This window comes from Hemitrygon akajei, chromosome 18 (assembly GCF_048418815.1).
Source record: "Hemitrygon akajei chromosome 18, sHemAka1.3, whole genome shotgun sequence".
NCBI lineage: Eukaryota > Metazoa > Chordata > Chondrichthyes > Myliobatiformes > Dasyatidae > Hemitrygon > Hemitrygon akajei.
The window spans coordinates 74,914,929-74,934,971 of record NC_133141.1 but is presented as its reverse complement, the minus strand read 5'-3'; the positions used below and the strand labels follow the sequence as shown (position 1 = coordinate 74,934,971).

Here is a 20,043-nt window from a genome sequence, read left to right as displayed (position 1 = left end):
CCTCACTGACCCCCAGATCCCTCTGATCCTCACTGACCCCCAGATCCCTCTGATCCTCACTCAGACCCCCAGATCCCTCTGATCCTCACTCAGACCCCCGGATCCCTCTGATCCTCACTCAGACCCCCAGATCCCTCTGATCCTCACTCAGACCCCCAGATCCCTCTGATCCTCACAGACCCCCAGATCCCTCTGATCCTCAACAACGATGTTGTTTATGGGGGTCAGATACTCAATTTGATGGTAAGTTTACTTCGAACTTTGAACCATATTCCAGCAGCTGTTCCGTCTGCACAAGGTGTGTGTGACTCAGCCTCTTCACTGATTTCTTATCTAATCTGGTTCAGAGCTGTTTTATATTTTAAAGAAAAACAATGCGCTGAAATTCCTTCACTGGTCCTTTAACCCCCCCACTTCCTGGTAGAAGCTGACCCCTGTCTGACCTGAACAGTCACAACACAGGCCCTACAGTGACAGATATGCGCCCAAGACTATTTCGCAGCCCTACGAGTCGTGAAATTTGTTTTGTTATCCGGCAGCAGGAGATTACTGTGCTGAAGTCCTTTGGCGCTTGCGTATAGCGAGGGTGTCACAGACCTTTCCACAGTACTGTGTTTTATCAACGTGGAGCCTGTCGATCCGGCGGGGAGCAGAGGACGCTGGGAGGGGCGAAGGGTGGGGCGCCGCGGGAGGGGCGTGTGGGACAGGTGGCAGAGCCGGGGGCGGTGCTGATGCAGTCACGCCCAGCCCCGAGACGCCGGGCAACGGGAATTTGACCCCAAACAATCGGTTCACCGATCATCACAGAATGTCTCTCCGGTGCTTCCCGCCTCCTTCCCCCTTTTCCCGACCGTGATTCCCCCCCCCCCCCTCTCTCTCCCTGCCCCCTCTTCCCCACTCTCAGTCCACAGTGGAGACCCAGATTAGAATCAGGTTTACCATCACTCACACAGCAGCAGTACAGAGCGACACACAGAATTACCGCAATACTGTGCTAAAGTCTTAGGCACCCCAGCTATAGATGTACCCTAAGTTTTTGCACAGTAGTCTGTACTGAGAAATACTTATTTACATGAGATTTGTGACTTCCTAACAGCCTTCTGATAGAATGGCCGAACGGGCTGAATGGCCCACTTCAACCTCTACCTCAACTTGCGATCTTAAAACAAGCCGAGCCCAGCTGCTTACTTCCGCTTGCTGTCCGTGAGGGTGATGCCCTGTTCCGACACTTTGAACTGGACGGTGGTGGCCTCGGGCAGGGGCCCCCGCTCCAGCACGTAGGAGGCCGCTTTCAGGACAGCCTGGGGGCCCGACAGAGACTCCATGGTGACGGACTTCAGGTACAAAACACAGGGATCTGGAAGAAGGATTCGAGACTTAAGATAGTTTGACGTCACTCCATATGCTCAGAGGTGTAAAGGAGAGCGAAATAATTGTTACTCCGGATCCCACAACAACAAAAACACACGATTAGATAAAGAACACAATAAAAAACGCACAATAAATATAAACACATGCGATAGCTGATACACAGGGATTGATTGTGTGTCCATAAAGTGACGCTGGGCACAGGAGTGTCTGTACACAAGGTGACTCTGACAGGAAATGATAAAGTAGTGGTGGTTGGGGGTGTGGAGGGGTGGGTCAGTTGGTGATTGGGGGTGTGGGAGGGGTGGGTCAGTGGGTGGTTGGGTGTGTGGAGGGGCGGGTCAGTGGGTGGTTGGGGGTGTGGAGGGGTGGGTCAGTGGGTCATCGGGGGTGGTGTGGAGGGGTGGGTCAGTGGGTGGTTGGGGGAGTGGAGGGGTGGGTCAGTGGGTTGGTTGGGGGGTGTGGAGGGGTGGGTCAGTGGGTGATTGGGAGTGTGGAGGGGTGGGTCAGTGGGTGATTGGGGTGTGTGGAGGGGTGGGTCAGTGGGTGGTTGGGGGTGTGGAGGGGTGGGTCAGTGGGTGGTTGGGGGTGTGGAGGGGTGGGTCAGTGGGTGATTGGGGGGTGTGGAGGGGTGGGTCAGTGGGTGGTTGGGGGTGTGGAGGGGTGGGTCAGTGGGTGATTGGGGGGGTGTGGAGGGGTGGGTCAGTGGGTGGTTGGGGGGTGTGGAGGGGTGGGTCAGTGGGTGATTGGGGGTGTGGAGGGGTGGGTCAGTGGGTGACTGGGGGTGTGGGGGGGGGGTCAGTGGGTGATGGGGGGGGTGGAGGGGTGGGTCAGTGGATGATTGGGGTGTGGAGGGGTAGGTCAGTGGGTGATTGGGGGTGTGAAGGGGGTGGGTCAGTGGGTGATTGGGGGGGTGGAGGGGTGGGTCAGTGGGTGGTTGGGGGTGTGGAGAGGTGGGTCAGTGGGTGATTGGGGGTGTGGAGGGGTGGGTCAGAGAGTGATTGGGGTTGTGGAGGGGTGGGTCAGTAGGTGGTTGGGGGTGTGGAGAGGTGGGTCAGTGGGTGGTTGGGGGTGTGGAGGGGTGGGTCAGTGGGTGATTGGGGGTGTGGAGGGGGAGGGTCAGTGGGTGATTGGGGTGTGTGGAGGGGTGGGTCAGTGGGTGATTGGGGGTGTGGAGGGGTGGGTCAGTGGTTGATTGGGGGTGTGGAGGGGTGGGTCAGTGGGTCATTGGGGTGGTGTGGAGGGGTGGGTCAGTGGGTGGTTGGGGGTGTGGAGGGGTGGGTCAGTGGGTGGTTGGGGGTGTGGAGGGGTGGGTCAGTGGGTGATTGGGTGTGTGGAGGGGTGGGTCAGTGGGTGGTTGGGGGTGTGGAGGGGTGGGTCAGTGGGTGGTTGGGGGGGGTGGAGGGGTGGGTCAGTGGGTGGTTGGGGGTGTGGAGGGGTGGGTCAGTGGATGGTTGGGGGTGTAGAGGGGTGGGTCAGTGGGTGGTTGGGGGGTGGAGGGGTGGGTCAGTGGGTGGTTGGGGGGTGTGGAGGGGTGGGTCAGTGGGTGATTGGGTGTGTGGAGGGGTGGGTCAGTGGGTGATTGGGGTGTGTGGAGGGGTAGGTCAGTGGGTGATTGGGGGTGTGGAGGAGTGGGTCAGTGGGTGATTGGGGGGGGTGGAGGGGTGGGTCAGTGGGTGATTGGGTGTGTGGAGGGGTAGGTCAGTGGGTGATTGAGGGTGTGGAGGAGTGGGTCAGTGGGTGATTGGGGGGGTGGAGGGGTGGGTCAGTGGGTGTGTGGAGGGGTGGGTCGGTGGGTGATTGGGTGTGTGGAGGGGTGGGTCAGTGGGTGGTTGGGGGTGTGGAGGGGTGGGTCAGTGGGTGGTTGGGGGTGTGGAGGGGTGGGTCAGTGGGTGATTGGGTGTGTGGAGGGGTGGGTCAGTAGGTGGTTGGGGGTGTCGAGGGGTGGGTCAGTGGGTGATTGGGGTGTGGAGGGGTGGATTAGTGAGTGATTGGGGGTGTGGGGGGGGGGTCAGTTGGGGATTGGGGGTGTGGAGGGGTGGGTCAGTGGGTGATTGGGGGTGTGGAGGGGTGGGTCAGTGGGTGGTTGGGGGTGTGGAGGGGTGGGTCAGTGGGTGATTGGGGGTGTGGAGGGGTGGGTCAGTGGGTGGTTGGGGGTGTGGAGAGGTGGGTCAGTGGGTGGTTGGGGGCGTGGAGGGGTGGGTCAGTGGGTGATTGGGGGTGTGGAGGGGTGGGTCAGTGGGTGACTGGGGGTGTGGGGGGGGTCAGTGGGTGATTGGGGGGGTGGAGGGGTGGGTCAGTGGGTGGTTGGGGGTGTGGAGAGGTGGGTCAGTGGGTGGTTGGGGGTGTGGAGGGGTGGGTCAGTGGGTGATTGGGGGTGTGGAGGGGTGGGTCAGTGGGTGGTTGGGGGTGTGGAGAGGTGGGTCAGTGGGTGGTTGGGGTGTGGAGGGGTGGGTCAGTGAGTGGTTGGGGGTGTGGAGGAGTGGGTCAGTGGGTGATGAGGGGTGGGTCAGAGAGTGGTTGGAGATGTGGAGGGGTGGGTCAGTGGGTGATTGGGGGTGTGGAGGGGTGGGTCAGTGGGTGATTGGGGGTGTGGAGGGGTGGGTCAGTGGGTGGTTGGGGGTGTGGAGAGGTGGGTCAGTGTGTGGTTGGGGTGTGGAGGGGTGGGTCAGTGAGTGGTTGGGGGTGTGGAGGAGTGGGTCAGTGGGTGATTGGGGTGTGGAGGGGGTGGGTCAGAGAGTGGTTGGAGATGTGGAGGGGTGGGTCAGTGGGTGATTGGGGGTGTGGAGGGGTGGGTCAGTGGGTGATTGGGGGTGTGGAGGGGTGGGTCAGTGGGTGATTGGGGGTGTGGAGGGGTGGGTCAGTGGGTGGAGGTGTTGATAGTGGGGGAGTCTAGGACCAGAGGACACAGATAGAGTGGATGTGGAGAGGATGTTTCCTATAGTGGGGGGAGTCTAGGACCAGAGGACACAGATAGAGTGGATGTGGAGAGGATGTTTCCTATAGTGGGGGAGTCTAGGACCAGAGGACACAGCCTCAGAATAGAGGGACGTCCCTTTAGAACAGAGATGAGGAGGAATTTCTTTAGCCAGAGGGTGGTGAATCTGTGGAATTCATTGCCACAGACGGCTGTGGAGGCCAAGCGGAGGGTGATAGGTTCTTGATTATTCAGGGTGTCAAAGTTACGGGGAGAAAACAGGAGAATGGGGTTGTGAAGGATAGCAAGGCGGGGGGGGGTGCAGACTCGATGGGCCGAATGGCCCCGTTCTGCTCCTACGTCAATGGTCCCCAGGCGGTGGGGAGGGCTGTCCTGTTTCTGGGTGACAGGGGGTGGGCCGCCCAGTGCGGACCGAGGCGTCTGTGTTTTTGACGTCGGGCCGTGAGGGAGGGGCGGGACCAGCCATCTCCTCGGCCGGCGTGAAAGGGCCACTGCCCCAGCAGGGTCGCTCACCCCCCGGCCGCCCCCGCCCTGTTGCCTACTGACCTGCTTGCTGGTTCCTCGGGGGGGGACACGGCAGACCCGGAGCCTTCGGCGGTGTTCCGCAGACAGTCTGGACAGCAGAGAAAGCAGAGAGTCAATGGGGGAGGGGCCGACCTCACCCTCACCGCCCCCACCCCCCCCCCCGTCCCTTCCTCCCGTCCCACCGCCTCCACTCAACCCCCCTCCGGACGGCCAAGAAACGGGGAGTGAACGAGAGGGGCCAAAAGCTGAACCCCGGAGGCCATCTCTCCTGTCCAAAACTTTTGCAAACTTCTGTGACTTGTGGGGAGGGGAGTATACCGACCCGGCGGAAATCGCGGTCCGGCGTGTGTGGGGAACACCACTGCCCTTGAACGGAAAGCCCTTCGAAGAGTAGTGGATCCGGCCCAGCCCCTCACCACTGGGCACTTCCACACGAAAATACTGTCACAGCCCTCCCACCCCTCGGCTCTCCCCGCTGGAACGTTTCCTCCTCCGGGTCTCCTGCGGCCCAGGACAAGACCAGAAGACGCAGACGGCCGCTCGGCCAGGCTGACCAGGCCGCCATCCTGGTAGCCGGATCCGATCCGAACGGTGGGGTTAAATTCACTGACGCACCTCGTGAAATGTGTACCTTTGCGGCAATAATTTAAAAAAAAAAATACTATGAATTGCGAGAAATGTATCTTGAAAATAACTGTAAATGGTGCGGTAGTGTTCATGGGCTCAGTGTCCATTCAGAAATCGGATGGCAGAGGGGAAGAAGCTGTTCCTGAATCGTTGAGTGTGTGTCTTCAGGCTCCTGTACCCCCTCCTCGATGGCAGAGGGGAAGAAGCTGTTTCTGAATCGTTGAGTGTGTGTCTTCAGGCTCCTGTACCCCCTCCCTGATGGCAGAGGGGAAGAAGCTGTTCCTGAATCGTTGAGTGTGTGTGTCTTCAGGCTCCTGTACCCCCTCCCTGATGGCAGAGGGGAAGAAGCTGTTCCTGAATTGTTGAGTGTGTGTGTCTTCAGGCTCCTGTACCTCCTCCCTGATGGCAGAGGGGAAGAAGCTGTTCCTGAATCGTTGATGAGTGTGTGTCTTCAGGCTCCTGTACCCCCTCCCCGATGGCAGAGGGGAAGAAGCTGTTCCTGAATTGTTGAGTGTGTGTCTTCAGGCTCCTGTACCTCCTCCCTGATGGCAGAGGGGAAGAAGCTGTTCCTGAATCATTGAGTGTGTGTTCTTCAGGCTCCTGTACCTCCTCCCTGATGGCAGAGGGGAAGAAGCTGTTCCTGAATCATTGAGTGTGTGTCTTCAGGCTCCTGTACCCCCCTCCCTGATGGCAGAGGGGAAGATGCTGTTCCTGAATCGTTGAGTGTGGGCCTTCAGGCTCCTGTACCCCCTCCCTGATGGCAGAGGGGGAAGAAGCTGTTCCTGAATCGCTGAGTGTGTGTCTTCAGGCTCCTGTACCTCCTCCCTGATGGCAGAGGGGAAGAAGCTGTCCTGAATCGTTGAGTGTGTGTCTTCAGGCTCCTGTACCCCCTCCCTGATGGCGGAGGGGAAGAAGCTGTTCCTGAACCGTTGAGTGTGTGTCTTCAGGCTCCTGTACCCCCTCCCTGATGGCGGAGGGGAAGAAGCTGTTCCTGAACCGTTGAGTGTGTGTGTCTTCATGCTAACGTACCTCCCCAACCACGACGGTGGCAACGAGAAGAGGTTCCAGTGCAGACCCTACCCGACCCGCTGACCACCACGGCCCAGCCCTGACCTGACCCCCGCCCTACGCGAAAGCCACGCCGGTGACTTACCCGTCCTCGGCAGGCGAAGCTTGTTCGGCAGGCTGATGGGGGTGATGCAATGCTGGTAGACAAAAGCTGAGAGGCTTCCTGTGGGGCGGGGGTGGGGGGGTGGGGGGGGGAGAGAGAGAGGCCTGTGGTTAGGGGTGGGTTCACAGCTCACCATCCCGCCCCCCCCCCCACCCCACAACCCATCCCCCCGCAAGCCCAGTGTCCAGGCACTGTCACCTGGGGGGTTAACCGAGCAACGTAATTAAAATAGTACCCAGGAATCTCTGTTAGCAAATACACGGTCACTCGGAGAGCAAGGCTGCTGTATCGGCAGGGGAACGAGGCATTGCTACGTTCTGCGTTTCACGGAGAAGGGCCGAATGGCCTACTCCTGCACCTGTTGTCTATTGAGACATGGCTCGCTCCGGACTCACCGGATACCTTGGGTGAGACCCCCGGGGGGGGAGGAGGGGTGCTTCTCGATACATGAATGGACCCAGCCGCTGATTCGGAGAAGGCGAGAGGTGTGGGGGGGGTTGCGTTTTTAATGATAAACTCTCAGGGGCGCTCGGACCTTATCGCACTCCTGTTGCCCCCCCCAGACCTGGACCATCTCGTGACTGAGAGCCAACCGTGCTGTTTACCAGCAGGATCTCTCTTTATGACTTTTACTGCATCGTCGCCGAACCATCGATATCAGAGCGTGCAGATTACATCCCATATAACCATATAATAATCACAGCCCCAGTCCGTGCTGGACTCTTAATCTCACCTAGTCCCACCTACCCGCCCTCAGCCCGTTACCCTCCACTGATCACACCCCCCAATCACCCACTGACCCACCCTTCCACACCCCTAATCACCCACTGACCCGCCCCAACACACCCCTAATCACCCACTGACCCACCCCTCCACACCCCCAATCACCCACTGACCCACCCCTCCCACACCCCCCGATCACCCACTGACCCATCCCCTCCGCACCCCCCGATCACCCACTGACCCACCCCTCCACACACCCAATCACCCACTGACCCACCCCTCCACACAGCCCAATCACACACTGACCCACCCCTCCACTCACCCGATCACCCACTGACCCACCCCTCCACACCCCCAACCGCCCCCACTGACCCACCCCTCCACACCCCCCAATCATCCACTGACCCACCCCTCCACACCCCTTTATCACCCACTGACCCACCCCTCCACACCCCCAATCACCGACTGACCCACCCCTCCACACCTCCAATCACCCAGTGACCCATCCCCTCCACACCCCCCAACCACCCACTGACTCACCCCTCCACACCCCTTTATCACCCACTGACCCACCCCTCCACACACACAATCACCCACTGACCCACCCCTCCACACCCCCAACCACCCACTGACCCACCACCTCCACTCCCCCCAATCACCCACTGACCCACCCATCCACACACACAATCACCCACTGACCCACCCCTCCACACCCCCCAATCACCCTCCACTCCCTCACACACTGTCCCGCCCGCAGTTCACACCCCGCCGAAGGCCGGTCCCTAAGCAGGATCCTCGAGGTATTGATGAGCAAAACCAGGAAGAGTCCTAGCGCAAGGCCTTTCAAATCCGTGCCGGGCGACTTCAACCGGGGTTCGCTCGACGCTCAATTATCACCGGCAGGGGCCAGGGGGGTCCCGATATACTCGACCGCAAGGGAGTGGAAGCTCAGGGTCCGATTCCCCTCTAGATAGGGTAAATGCAAAGCAGGGTTCCCCCACCCCCCCCCCCCCACCCCCCCCCACACACACACACACTCAGGTCGGGTGACACTACAACTAGAGGCATTAGGCTGAGGGTGAGAGGAGGTGAGATTTTAAGGGGGATCGATGCCAGAGTCCGCGTTCCTTGGCTGTCTGTGGCGGGGACGAATCGCGGGGTCGCACACCGATCGGAAACGGGCTTTTGAACCCTTTCCGACTCTGCCGCTGAGATTGCGGTGAGGGGGGGCGGGGGGCGAGTCCGAGACCCAAGACCGGCTTCGCCGACTCTCTCACAGGCGTGAAGGAAGCCTGCAGGCCGGCCGGACATCCGAGCGACAGAGGCGCGCACGGAACCCCGGAGGGACTCGGCCGGCCTGGCCCGCGTCTGCGGCCGGGAGTGAACGGTCCGGTGTTCCAGGCCCGGGACCCCCGTCCCTCATGTGGAGGCTCTCGGCCCGAACCTTTCGACTCCCGCACTCTTTTCTACGGCCGCTGCCCGGCATGCTGAGTTCCTCCGGCGTTCTGCGTGTGGCGCTGACCATTCGGACCAGCTGGGAAAACGGCAGGTGGACTTTAATGCGGACAAGTGTGAGGTATCGCGCTTCGGAAGGACAAACCAAAGTAGAACATACAAGGTAAATGGGTAGGGCACTGAGGAGTGCAGTATGAACAGAGGGATCTGGGAATACAGACACAAAATTCCCTAAAAGTGGCGTCACAGGTAGACAGGGTCGTAAAGAGAGCTTTTGGTACATTGGCCTTTATGAATCAAAGTATTGAGTATAAGAGTTGGAATGTTATGGTGAGGTTGTATAAGGCATTGGTGAGGCCGAATTTGGAGTATTGCGTGCAGTTTTGGTCACCAAATTACAGGAAGGATATTAATAAGGTTGAGAGAGTGCAGAGAAGGTTTACAAGGATGTTGCTGGGACTTGAGAAGGATGTTGCTGGGACTTGAGAATCTGAGTTCCAGAGAAAGGTTAGGACTTTATTCCCTGGAGCGTAGGAGAATGAGGGGAGATTTGATAGAGGTGTATAAAATTATGATGGGTACAGATAGAGTGAATGCAAGCAGGCTTTTTCCACTGAGGCCAGGGGAGAAAACAACACAACCAGAGGACATGGGTTAAGGGTGAAGGGGAGGAAGTTTAAAGGGAACATTGGGGGGGGGGGGCTTCTTCACGCAGAGAGTGGGAGTGTGGAATGAGCTGCCAGATGAAGTGGTGAATGCGGGCTCACTTTTCACTTTTAAGAGAAACCTGGACAGGTGCATGGATGAGAGGGGAATGGAGGGATATGACCCAGGTGCAGGTCAGTGGGACCAGGCAGAGAAATGGTCCGGCACAGCCAAGAAGGGCCGAAGGGCCTGTTTCTGTGCTGTGATGTTCTACAAGCTTACCAAAGTACGGCTCCTGGGCTCCTCCTTTCAGACACACTCCTTTCCGGGAGAATTCGATGAGGAAATGCCGGACCGACACGGCTGGGGAGTCTCCTATAAAGAGGGAGCAACTGGGTGAGGGACCAGAACTGAAAGGGTCACCAATGTCCCGCACCCTCCCCGAAGACCACCCCCCAAGCTCGGCTGCGAGAGGAAGAGGGGGTGGGGGTCGCTCGTGGGGGCTAGCAACCCCATAACCGTAAAAGCCCGCTGCCGATGAAACACCAGCGGAAGCTCTGAAGAGCTCGTCCCCGGGGGGGAGGAGAAGATGCGAAGGTCTGCCCAGGACGGAGGGCTCTGGCGAGCCGCGGTGGGCGGCCTGTGCCCCAGCAGGGAGTATGTTTGAGGCAGGAAATATGTTCCAGATGCTGGGAGAGTCCAGTACCAGAGGGCATGGTTTGAGAATAAGGGGTAGGTCATTTAGGACAGAGTTAAGGAAAAACTTCTTCTCCCAGAGAGTTGCGGGGGTCTGGGACGCACTGCCTCGGAAGGTAGTGGAGGCCAATTCTCTGGATGCTTTCAAGAAGGAGCTAGACAGGTATCTTATGGATAGGGGAATCAAGGGATATGGGGACAAGGCAGGAACCGGGTATTGATAGTAGATGATCAGCCATGATCTCAAAATGGCGGTGCAGGCTCGAAGGGCCGAACGGTCTACTTCTGCACCTATTGTCCATTGTCAGCAGGGAGGGTGGGCTCAGGGCAGTGCGCGGCGACCTGGGCCCCGGCTCGGAGTGAGGCGACACGCGGAGGCGTACCCATCTTCCTCTCCGGGCTGTCGGGACCAGACGAGACCTTCACGGCCAGGCCAAAGGACCCGACGTAGGTGGAGCTCTCCCGGATGACGAAAGAACCGACCTCCTTGTCCTTCAGCATCTCGATGGCTGCAAGAGATATAACATCCGACCTCAGCAGCTGGAAAACCTCCGGACTCTCAGCAATAACAAACTGCTCTGCACAAGAGCCAAATGCCCAGGAGCCTAGTCTTCATCGAGAACCACCCAGCAGAGACCACAAGTAATAACTGGCTCACGGTCCCCACCATCGGAATCAGAATCCAGTTTATCTGCTCTCTCCCACTCCTTTCCTCACTCCCTACCCCTCCCTCTCCCCCTCCCTCCACATCACACCTCTGTTCCCACTCTCTACCACTCTCCTCTCTCTCTCCCCTATCCCCCTCCCTCCCTCACCCCATCTCTCTCCCCCTCAAATCATCTCTCCCCTCACCCCCTCAAATCATCTCTCCCCTCCCTCACCCCATCTCTCTCCCCCCTCCCTCATCCAATCTCTCTCCCCTCTCTCACCCCATCTCTCCCCTATCACCCTCCCTCCCTCACCCCATCTCTCTCTCCCCCTCCCTCAACTCAACATGTCCTTCCCCCTCTCCCTATCCCCCTCCCTCCCTCCCTCACCCCATCTCTCTCTCCCCCTCTCCTCTTCCCCCAATCACCCACTGACCCACCCCTCCACACCCCCCAATCACCCACTAACCCACCCCTCCACACCCCAATCACCCACTGACCCACCCCTCCACACACCCCCAATCACCCACTGACCCACCCCTCCATACCACCAACCACCCACTGACCCACCCCTCCACACCTCAATCACCCACTGACGCATCCCTCCACGCCCCTAATCACCCACTGACCCACCCCTCCACACCCCCAATCACACACTGACCCACCCCTCCACACCCCCAACCACCCTCTGACCCACCCCTCCACATCCCAATCACCCACTGACCCACCCCTCCACACCCCCAAACACCCACCGACCACCCCTCCACACCCCCAACCACCCACTGACCCACCCCTCCACACCCCCAATCACCCACTGACCCACCCCTCCACACCCCCAATCACCCACTGACCCACCCCTCCACACCCCCCAATCACCCACTGACCCACCCCTCCACACCCCCAATCACCCACTGACCCACCCCTCCACACACCCAATCACCCACTGACCCACCCCTCCACACCCCCCAATCACCCCACTGACCCACCCCTCCACACCCCCAATCACCCACTGACCCACCCCTCCCCAATCACCCACTGACCCACCCCTCCACACACCCAATCACCCACTGACCCACCCCTCCACACCCCCAATCACCCACTGACCCACCCCTCCACACTCCCAATCACCCACTGACCCACCCCTCCACACCCCCAATCACCACTGACCCACCCCTCCACACCCCCAATCACCCACTGACCCACCCCTCCACACTCCCAATCACCCACTGACCCAACCCTCCACACCCCCCAATCACCCACTGACCCCACCCCCTCCACACCCCCAATCACCCACTGACCCACCCCTCCACACCCCCAACCGCCCACTACTTTATCATTTCCTGTCAAGTTTTGAGATTGTGTACAGACACTCCTGTGCCCAGCGTCACTTTATGGACACACAATCAATCCGTGTCTCTAAGCTATCGCTGTATTTATATTTATTGTGTGTTTTTTATTGTGTTTTTTTAATCTAATCGTGTTTTTTGTTGTTGTCGGATCTAGAGTAACAATATTTCATTCTCCTTTACATTTGAGAACTGGAAATGACATCAAACAATCTCGAATCTTGACAGAGAATTACATCAGATCAGCCAGTTCACCCCGAGGGAACTTACCCTGCTCCCGGCTGATGTTTGGCTTGTACCAATATTTGGATGTACCTTGTACAAATTTAACAGTAGGTTCTGCGCTGCATGGGAGATCTACAGAGGAGACGAAAGCAGACAAGAGATAGCACACTACAGCACAGATCAGGCCCTTCAACCCATCTAGTCCATGCCGGACATCATTGAAACCTAGTCCCATCGACCTGTGCCTGGACCATCGCCCTCCATACAGCTCCCATCCATATACCTCCCCAAACTTCCCTTCAGTGTTGAGATCAAACCTATGGCCCAATTCATCACAGGTAAAGCCCTCCCCGCTGTTGAGTGCATCTACGTGGAGCGCTGTCGCAGGAAAGCAGAGTCCATCGTCAGGGGCTCCCACCACCCAGGGACATGCTCTCTTCTCACTGCTGCCATCAAGGAAGGAGGTACAGGAGCCTCAGGACCCACACCAACAGGTTCCAGGGACAGTTATTACCCCCTCAACCATCAGGAAGGAGGGACAGGAGCCTCAGGACCCACACCAACAGGTTCAGGGACAGTTATTACTACCCCCTCAACCATCAGGAAGGAGGGACAGGAGCCTCAGGGCCCACACCACCAGGTTCAGGGACAGTTACTACCCCTCAAACATCAGGAAGGAGGGACAGGAGCCCTCAGGGCCCACACCAACAGGTTCAGGGACAGTTATTACCCCTCAACCATCAGGAAGGAGGTACAGGAGCCTCAGGGCCCACACCACCAGGTTCAGGGACAGTTATTACCCCCTCAATCATCAGGAAGGAGGTACAGGAGCCTCAGGGCCCACACCACCAGGTTCAGGAACAGTTATTACCCCCTCAACCATCAGGGTCTTCAACCATAGGAGCCTGAACTGTCACTGAACTGTTCGCACAATCTTTCTCCGCACTCCTTCAACCTTCTTGATATCTCTCTGGCAGGGAGGTGACCAGAACTGTACAGGATACTCTGAATTGGGCCTGGAAGGTTTATACAACTTCAGCATGACATGCTAGCTCAAGACTTAGGAAGGCCAGTGTGCCCAAAGCTCCCTTTTCGACCCTCTACCTACTCTGGTGACATCAGGTTCGGACAGACAGCTGAGTGAATTATGGACCCGTGTTCCCAGATCCCTCCGCCCTGCCGGCGCTCCCCAGTGCCCTGCCGTTCCCCGTGTAGGACCTTCCCCCGGCCGGCCCTCCCGAGGTGGAGCAACTCACACTCGTCCGCGCTGAATTCCATCCGGCGTTTGCCCAGCTGGCCCAGAACCCGCTGCCAACCTCAGGAGCCCCTAGCCCCGCCCGCTCCACCCCCTACCCCCCCCCAATCTCGGTGTCACCCGGCAAGACCGGCCGGACGACTGCGCCCGGCATCTCCCGCCTGGAGAGATCCTTCGTCCTCAGCAGCAGAATTCACGAGAGGTCTCTTTTATCAGGTGGGGGTGAATCAGGGTGGAAGGAAGGAAAGGGTGTTCAGAGCCGGCTCGCGGGAATATTCCGTGAAGGGAGGCGAGGCTTACCCGTGAGGGAGGTCGCACTGGAAGACTTGGCGGATCCCCTGTTGGGAGAAGCCGAGCGGGGCAGGCTGGCGGTGCTGAACGAGCCGGACGCCTGCCGCCGGCTCTCCCGCTCCGGCTCGGGGCCCAGCGCGCTGCCGTTGACCAGGAGCAGCGGGATATCGGTGCAGGAGCTGGCGGCGACGCCGGGCAGCTGCTCGACTCCCTCTGGACCCCCCCCGCCGGGGCGGCTGCGTCGGCGCCGGCCCCGGGTCGGCCGCCCCCTGCGGGTGGGGGGCCTGCGCCGGCCTGCGGGGGCAGCGGCAGCGTCCGGCAGTCGGAGGGCCCGGTAGGGCTTGCTGGTCGCTGTGCGAGCTCTTGCACGGGCTCTTCTGGTTGACGAAGGAGCCGGACGAGCCGTAGGTGCTCCCGGCTGACCGGTACATCGTCCCCGGCTCTCCCTCGTCGTCTCAGCAGCGAGTGAGAACTAGAAGGCAAAAGGGTGCGGGGGGAGGAATTAAAAACCTCAACTTGTCAGTGATCCAACAGACAGTAGGTGCAGGAGTAGGCCATTCGGCCCCTCGAGCCAGCACCGACATTCACCGTGATCATGGCTGATCATCCACAATCAGTTACCCGTTCCTGCCCTCTCCCCGTATCCCTTGACCCCACTATCTATAAGAGCTCTATCTAACTCTCTCTTGAAAGCACCCAGAGACTTGGCCTCCACTGCCTTCTGGGGCAGAGCATTCCACAGATCCACCACTCTCTGGGTGAAAAAGTTTTTCCTCAACTCCGTTCTAAACGGCCTACCCCTCATTCTTAAACTGTGGCCTCTGGTTCTGGACTCCCCCCAACATCGGGAACATGTTTCCTGCCTCTAGCGTGTCCAATCCTTAATTATCTTCTACGTTTCAATCAGATCCCCTCTCATCCTTCTAAATTCCAGTGTATACAAGCCCAGTCGCTCCAATCTTTCAACATATGACAGTCCCGCCATCCCGGGGAATCAACCTCGTGAACCTACGCTGCCCTCCCTCAATAGTAAGAATGTCCTTCCTCAAATTGGAGACCAAAACTGCACACAATACTCCAGGTGTGGTCTCACCAGGGCCCTGTACAGCTGCAGAAGGACCTCTTTACTCCCGTACTCAACTCCCCTTGTTTATAAAGGCCAACGCGCCATTAGCTTTCTGTTTTTTTAAAGTGAGTAACAAATTATGTATTTAAATGAGATACAGAATAAATTACAACACTACTGCAACTAATAGGAACTAACGCAGTTCTATCGACGGAGAAATTCATCCAGTGTACACTGAGCAGGAGGTGTTGAAGAAACGGAAAGGTTGCAGACACTCGGTCAGTTTAGGGGAGCGGGCAAAGAAATGGCAGATGGGATAGAATGTTGAGAAATGGGCGGTTGTACATTTTGGAAGGAGAAACAATCGGGCAGATTATTATTTAGATGGGGAGAAAATTCAGAAATCGGAAGTGCAAAGGGACTCGGGGGTCCTGGTGCAGGATACCCTAAAGTTTAACCACCAGGTTGGATCGGCAGTGAGGAAAGCGAATGCTACGTTGGCATTCATTTCAGGAGGAATGGTGTACAAGAGTAAGGAGGTGTTGATGAGGCTCTAATGGGCACTGGTGAGACCCCATTTGGAATACTGTGTGCAGTTTTGGGCCCTCTATTTTAGAAAGGATGTGCTGATGTTGGAGAGAGTTCGGAGAAGATTCACGAGGATGATTCCTGGAATGCGGGGGCTAACATATGAGGAGCGTTTGTCAGCTCTTGGACTGTATTCATTCCAGTATAAAAGAATGAGCGGGGTTCTCATAGAAACATTACGAATGTTGAAAGGGTTGGACAGAGTAGATGTGGAAAGGCTGTTTCCCTTGGTGGGTGAGTCCAGGACAAGAGGTCACAGTCTTAGAATTAGAGGGTACCCATTTAAAACAGAGGTGAGGAGAGATTTTTTTTTAGCCCCAGAGGGTCGTGGGATTTAGGGAATTCGTTGCCACATACAGCTGTGGAGGCCCGATCACTGAGGGTGTTTAAGGAGGAGATTGACAGGTGTCTGATTAGTCAGGGTATCAAGGGATATGGGGGAAAAAAGCCGGAAATTGGAACTAGCCGGGAGAATAGCTCATGGTGGAGTGGCGGAGCAGACTCGATGGGCTGAATGGCCTACTTCCGTTCCTTTGTCTTGTGATCTTGTGATGCATTCTTTTGATTGACTGTAAATGAACGAAATCAGCCCAGACGCCTAGACAATGGAATGCCTTCAAACAATGTTTTCGATGGATGCATCCTCCGATCTTCATCTTAATTATAGTACACAAGGTGTTTGTCAACGTCTTCAAATTCTGACTAGTTTCTAACTTGAAGGAGGGAGATCGTTTTATTTTCACTCCCAGCTGTTCCCTCCGTTCCGCCCGATAATCTCTTTGATCACCCTCCCTCCCCACTAGCATCAGGGAGAAGGACTGTCAGGATGGGAACTGCTTCTTCCCCTGCCCCAGGCCGTGAGTCGACTGGACCCCCGACATCACCCATCACAGATGAAATGCCAGTGGCGTTTCATTGCTAGCCTTCTGACCTCGTGCCAGAAATGCACCTTGTTATTTATCACAAACTAGAGAGAATCTGCAGATGCTGGAAATCCGAGCAACACACACACACACACACACACACACACACACACACACACACACACACACACACACACACACACACACACACACACACACACACACACACACACACACACACACACACACACACACACACACACACACACACCTGGAGGAACTCAGCAGGCCAGGCGGCATTGATGGAAAAGAGTTCTGGGCCAAAACCCATCATGTCCTGTTTGTGTGTGAGTTATATGTACTGTGTTGTGCACCTTGGTCCAGAGGAACGTTGTTTCGTTTGACGGTATACTCTATGTGTGTGTGTGAGTTATATGTACTGTGTTGTGCACCTTGGTCCGGAGGAATGTTGTTTCGTTTGACGGTATACTTTATGTGTTGTGTGTGTGAGTTATATGTACTGTGTTGTGCACCTTGGTCCAGAGGAACGTTGTTTCGTTTGACGGTATACTCTATGTGTGTGTGTGAGTTATATGTACTGTGTTATGCACCTTGGTCCGGAGGAACGTTGTTTCGTTTGACGGTATACTTTATATGTTGTGTGTGTGTGAGTTATATGTACTGTGTTGTGCACCTTGGTCCGGAGGAACGTTGTTTCGTTTGACGGTATACTTTATGTGTGTGTGTGTGAGTTATATGTACTGTGTTGTGCACCTTGGTCCGGAGGAACATTGTTTCGTTTGACGGTATACTTTATGTGTGTGTGTGTGAGTTATATGTACTGTGTTGTGCACCTTGGTCCGGAGGAATGTTGTTTCGTTTGACGGTATACTTTATGTGTTGTTTGTGTGTGAGTTATATGTACTGTGTTGTGCACCTTGGTCCGGAGGAACGTTGTTTCGTTTGACGGTATACTTTATGTGTGTGTGTGTGAGTTATATGTACTGTGTTGTGCACCTTGGTCCGGAGGAACGTTGTTTCGTTTGACGGTATACTTTATGTGTTGTGTGTGTGTGAGTTATATGTACTGTGTTGTGCACCTTGGTCCGGAGGAACGTTGTTTCGTTTGACGGTATACTTTATGTGTTGTGTGTGTGTGAGTTATATGTACTGTGTTGTGCACCTTGGTCCGGAGGAACGTTGTTTCGTTTGACGGTATACTTTATGTGTTGTGTGTGTGTGAGTTATATGTACTGTGTTGTGCACCTTGGTCTGGAGGAACGTTGTTTCGTTTGACGGTATACTTTATGTGTTGTGTGTGTGTGAGTTATATGTACTGTGTTGTGCACCTTGGTCCGGAGGAACGTTGTTTCGTTTGACGGTATACGTGTGTACGGTTGAATAACAAGGAGTTACTCTACCTTCCCAGGTGTCCCATCCCCCGGAAGAGGTGGAGAGCAAAGAGCTGGCGCTGTCGCCCAGCCTGCGTCGATGGCCCTGATAGGAGTTAAGTTGATTGTCGGAGCCCGCGGATGTCGACAGGTAGGACACAGGGGCTTCCGTCGTCAGGGCCAGGTTGCCGTGCTGGTGAGGCGGGGACCCGCTGTAGCTGCTGGAGTATGGAGCTGCAATGGGCTGGTAGATCTGCCGGGATGAGCTGGAGTCCAGGGCCAACCACGGGGCCCCCTGCGACTGCTGGGAAATTGGCACTGCCACCGCTGACGACGAATCTACGATCCACGAGTCTGCGGAACAGGGCGAAGAGGGGAATTGGTGAAACGGTTCATTCAGTCCCGTAAGACCAGAAGACAAAGGAGCGGGTTTAGACGGAACCCCATTATCCTGCCTTCTCCCCGTAACCTTCAACACCCTGACTAATCAAGAACTGATCAACCTCCATTTTAAATATGCCCAATGATTGGGCCTCCAGAGCCATCTGTGGCAACGAATTCCACAGATTCCCCACCCACTGGCTAAAGAAAATCCTCCTCATTTCTGTACAAAATGGACGTCCCTCTATTCTGAGGCTGTGTCCCCTGGTCCTAGACTCCCCCATACAGAAAACATCTTCTCCACATCCACTCTATCTGTGTCCTCTTGTCCTAGACTCCCCCCACTATAGGAAACATCCTCTCCACATCCACTCTATCTGTGTCCTCTGTTCCTAGACTCCCCCACTATAGGAAACATCCTCTCCACATCCACTCTATCTGTATCCTCTGGTCCTAGACTCCCCCACTATAGGAAACATCCTCTCCACATCCACTCTATCTGTGTCCTCTGGTCCTAGACTCCCCCACTATAGGAAACATCCTCTCCACATCCACTCTATCTGTGTCCTCTGGTCCTAGACTCCCCCACTATAGGAAACATCCTCTCCACATCCACTCTATCTGTGTCCTCTTGTCCTAGACTCCCCCACTATAGGAAACATCCTCTCCACATCCACTCTATCTGTGTCCTCTGTTCCTAGACTCTCCCACTATAGGAAACATCCTCTCCACATCCACTCTATCTGTGTCCTCTGGTCCTAGACTCTCCCACTATAGGAAACATCCTCTCCACATCCACTCTATCTGTGTCCTCTGGTCCTAGACTCCCCCACTATAGGAAACATCCTCTCCACATCCACTCTATCTGTGTCCTCTGGTCCTAGACTCTCCCACTATAGGAAACATCCTATCCACATCCACTCTAAGTCGTCAAGTCAAGTCAAGTCACTTTTATTGTCATCTCGACCATAACTGTTGGTACGGTACACAGTAAAAACGAGACAACGTTTTTCAGGACCATGGTGTTACATGACACAGTACAAAAACTAGACTGAACTACGTAAAAAAACAACACAGAGAAAGCTACACCAGACTACAGACCTACCCAGGACTGCATAAAGTGCACAAAACAGTGCAGGCATTACAATAAATAATAAACAGGACAATGGGGCAGTAAGGTGTCAGTCTAGACTCTGGGTATCGAGGAGTCTGATAGCTTGGGGGAAGAAACTGTTACACAGTCTGGCCGTGAGAGCCCGAATGCTTTGGTGCCTTTTCCCAGACGGCAGGAGGGAGAAGAGTTTGTATGAGGGGTGTGTGGGGTCCTTCATAAAGCTGTTTGCTTTGCGGATGCAGCGTGCGGCGTAAATGTCCGTGATGGCGGGGAGAGAGACCCCGATGATCTTCTCGGCCGACCTCACTATCCGCCCGCAGGGTCTTGCGACCCGAGATGGTGCAACCTATCTATATTTGGTAAGTTTCAACGCGATTCCCCACCTCCCCCCCCCATTCTCCTAATCCCCAGCGAGTACAGCCATCAGCACATTAATCCTTCCATTCCCGGGATGATTCTTGCCTGGACCGTCTCCAACACCAGCACATCTTTTCTTTAGATAACGGGGCCCGAAACAGCTCACAACCCTCCCAAGTGTGGACTGATAAAGCCTTATAAAGCCTCAGCATCACGTCCTTCTTCTTATAAGTCCTCCTCTCGAAAAGAATGTCAACATTGCATTTGCCCTTCCTCACCCACTGACTCAACGTGGAAGTTAATCTTTAGGGAACTCACAAATCCTCCCGCAAGGCTGCTCTCTGAATTTCCCCCCACGTTTAGGAAATACT

At 56.1% G+C, this 20,043-nt stretch overlaps 2 protein-coding genes across 2 annotated transcripts in view; both read right to left on the bottom strand.

The window, feature by feature from the left end:
• The window catches only part of LOC140741525 (uncharacterized), a 29,619-nt gene extending 15,218 nt beyond the window's left edge, over positions 1-14,401 (bottom strand). The window contains exons 1-7 of the mRNA XM_073071819.1: positions 13,922-14,401; positions 12,412-12,498; positions 10,532-10,657; positions 9,735-9,827; positions 6,612-6,689; positions 4,853-4,919; positions 1,189-1,357 (exon numbers count right to left, since the gene is read on the bottom strand). Of these exons, the coding sequence (XP_072927920.1) occupies positions 1,189-1,357; positions 4,853-4,919; positions 6,612-6,689; positions 9,735-9,827; positions 10,532-10,649 (525 nt within the window). The 5' untranslated portion in view covers positions 10,650-10,657; positions 12,412-12,498; positions 13,922-14,401. The remainder of the gene's footprint in view (positions 1-1,188; positions 1,358-4,852; positions 4,920-6,611; positions 6,690-9,734; positions 9,828-10,531; positions 10,658-12,411; positions 12,499-13,921) is intronic.
• The window catches only part of LOC140741408 (uncharacterized), a 31,279-nt gene continuing 25,603 nt past the window's right edge, over positions 14,368-20,043 (bottom strand). Inside the window, exons 5-6 of the mRNA XM_073071574.1 lie at positions 17,851-18,174; positions 14,368-14,384 (exon numbers count right to left, since the gene is read on the bottom strand). Of these exons, the coding sequence (XP_072927675.1) occupies positions 14,368-14,384; positions 17,851-18,174 (341 nt within the window). The remainder of the gene's footprint in view (positions 14,385-17,850; positions 18,175-20,043) is intronic.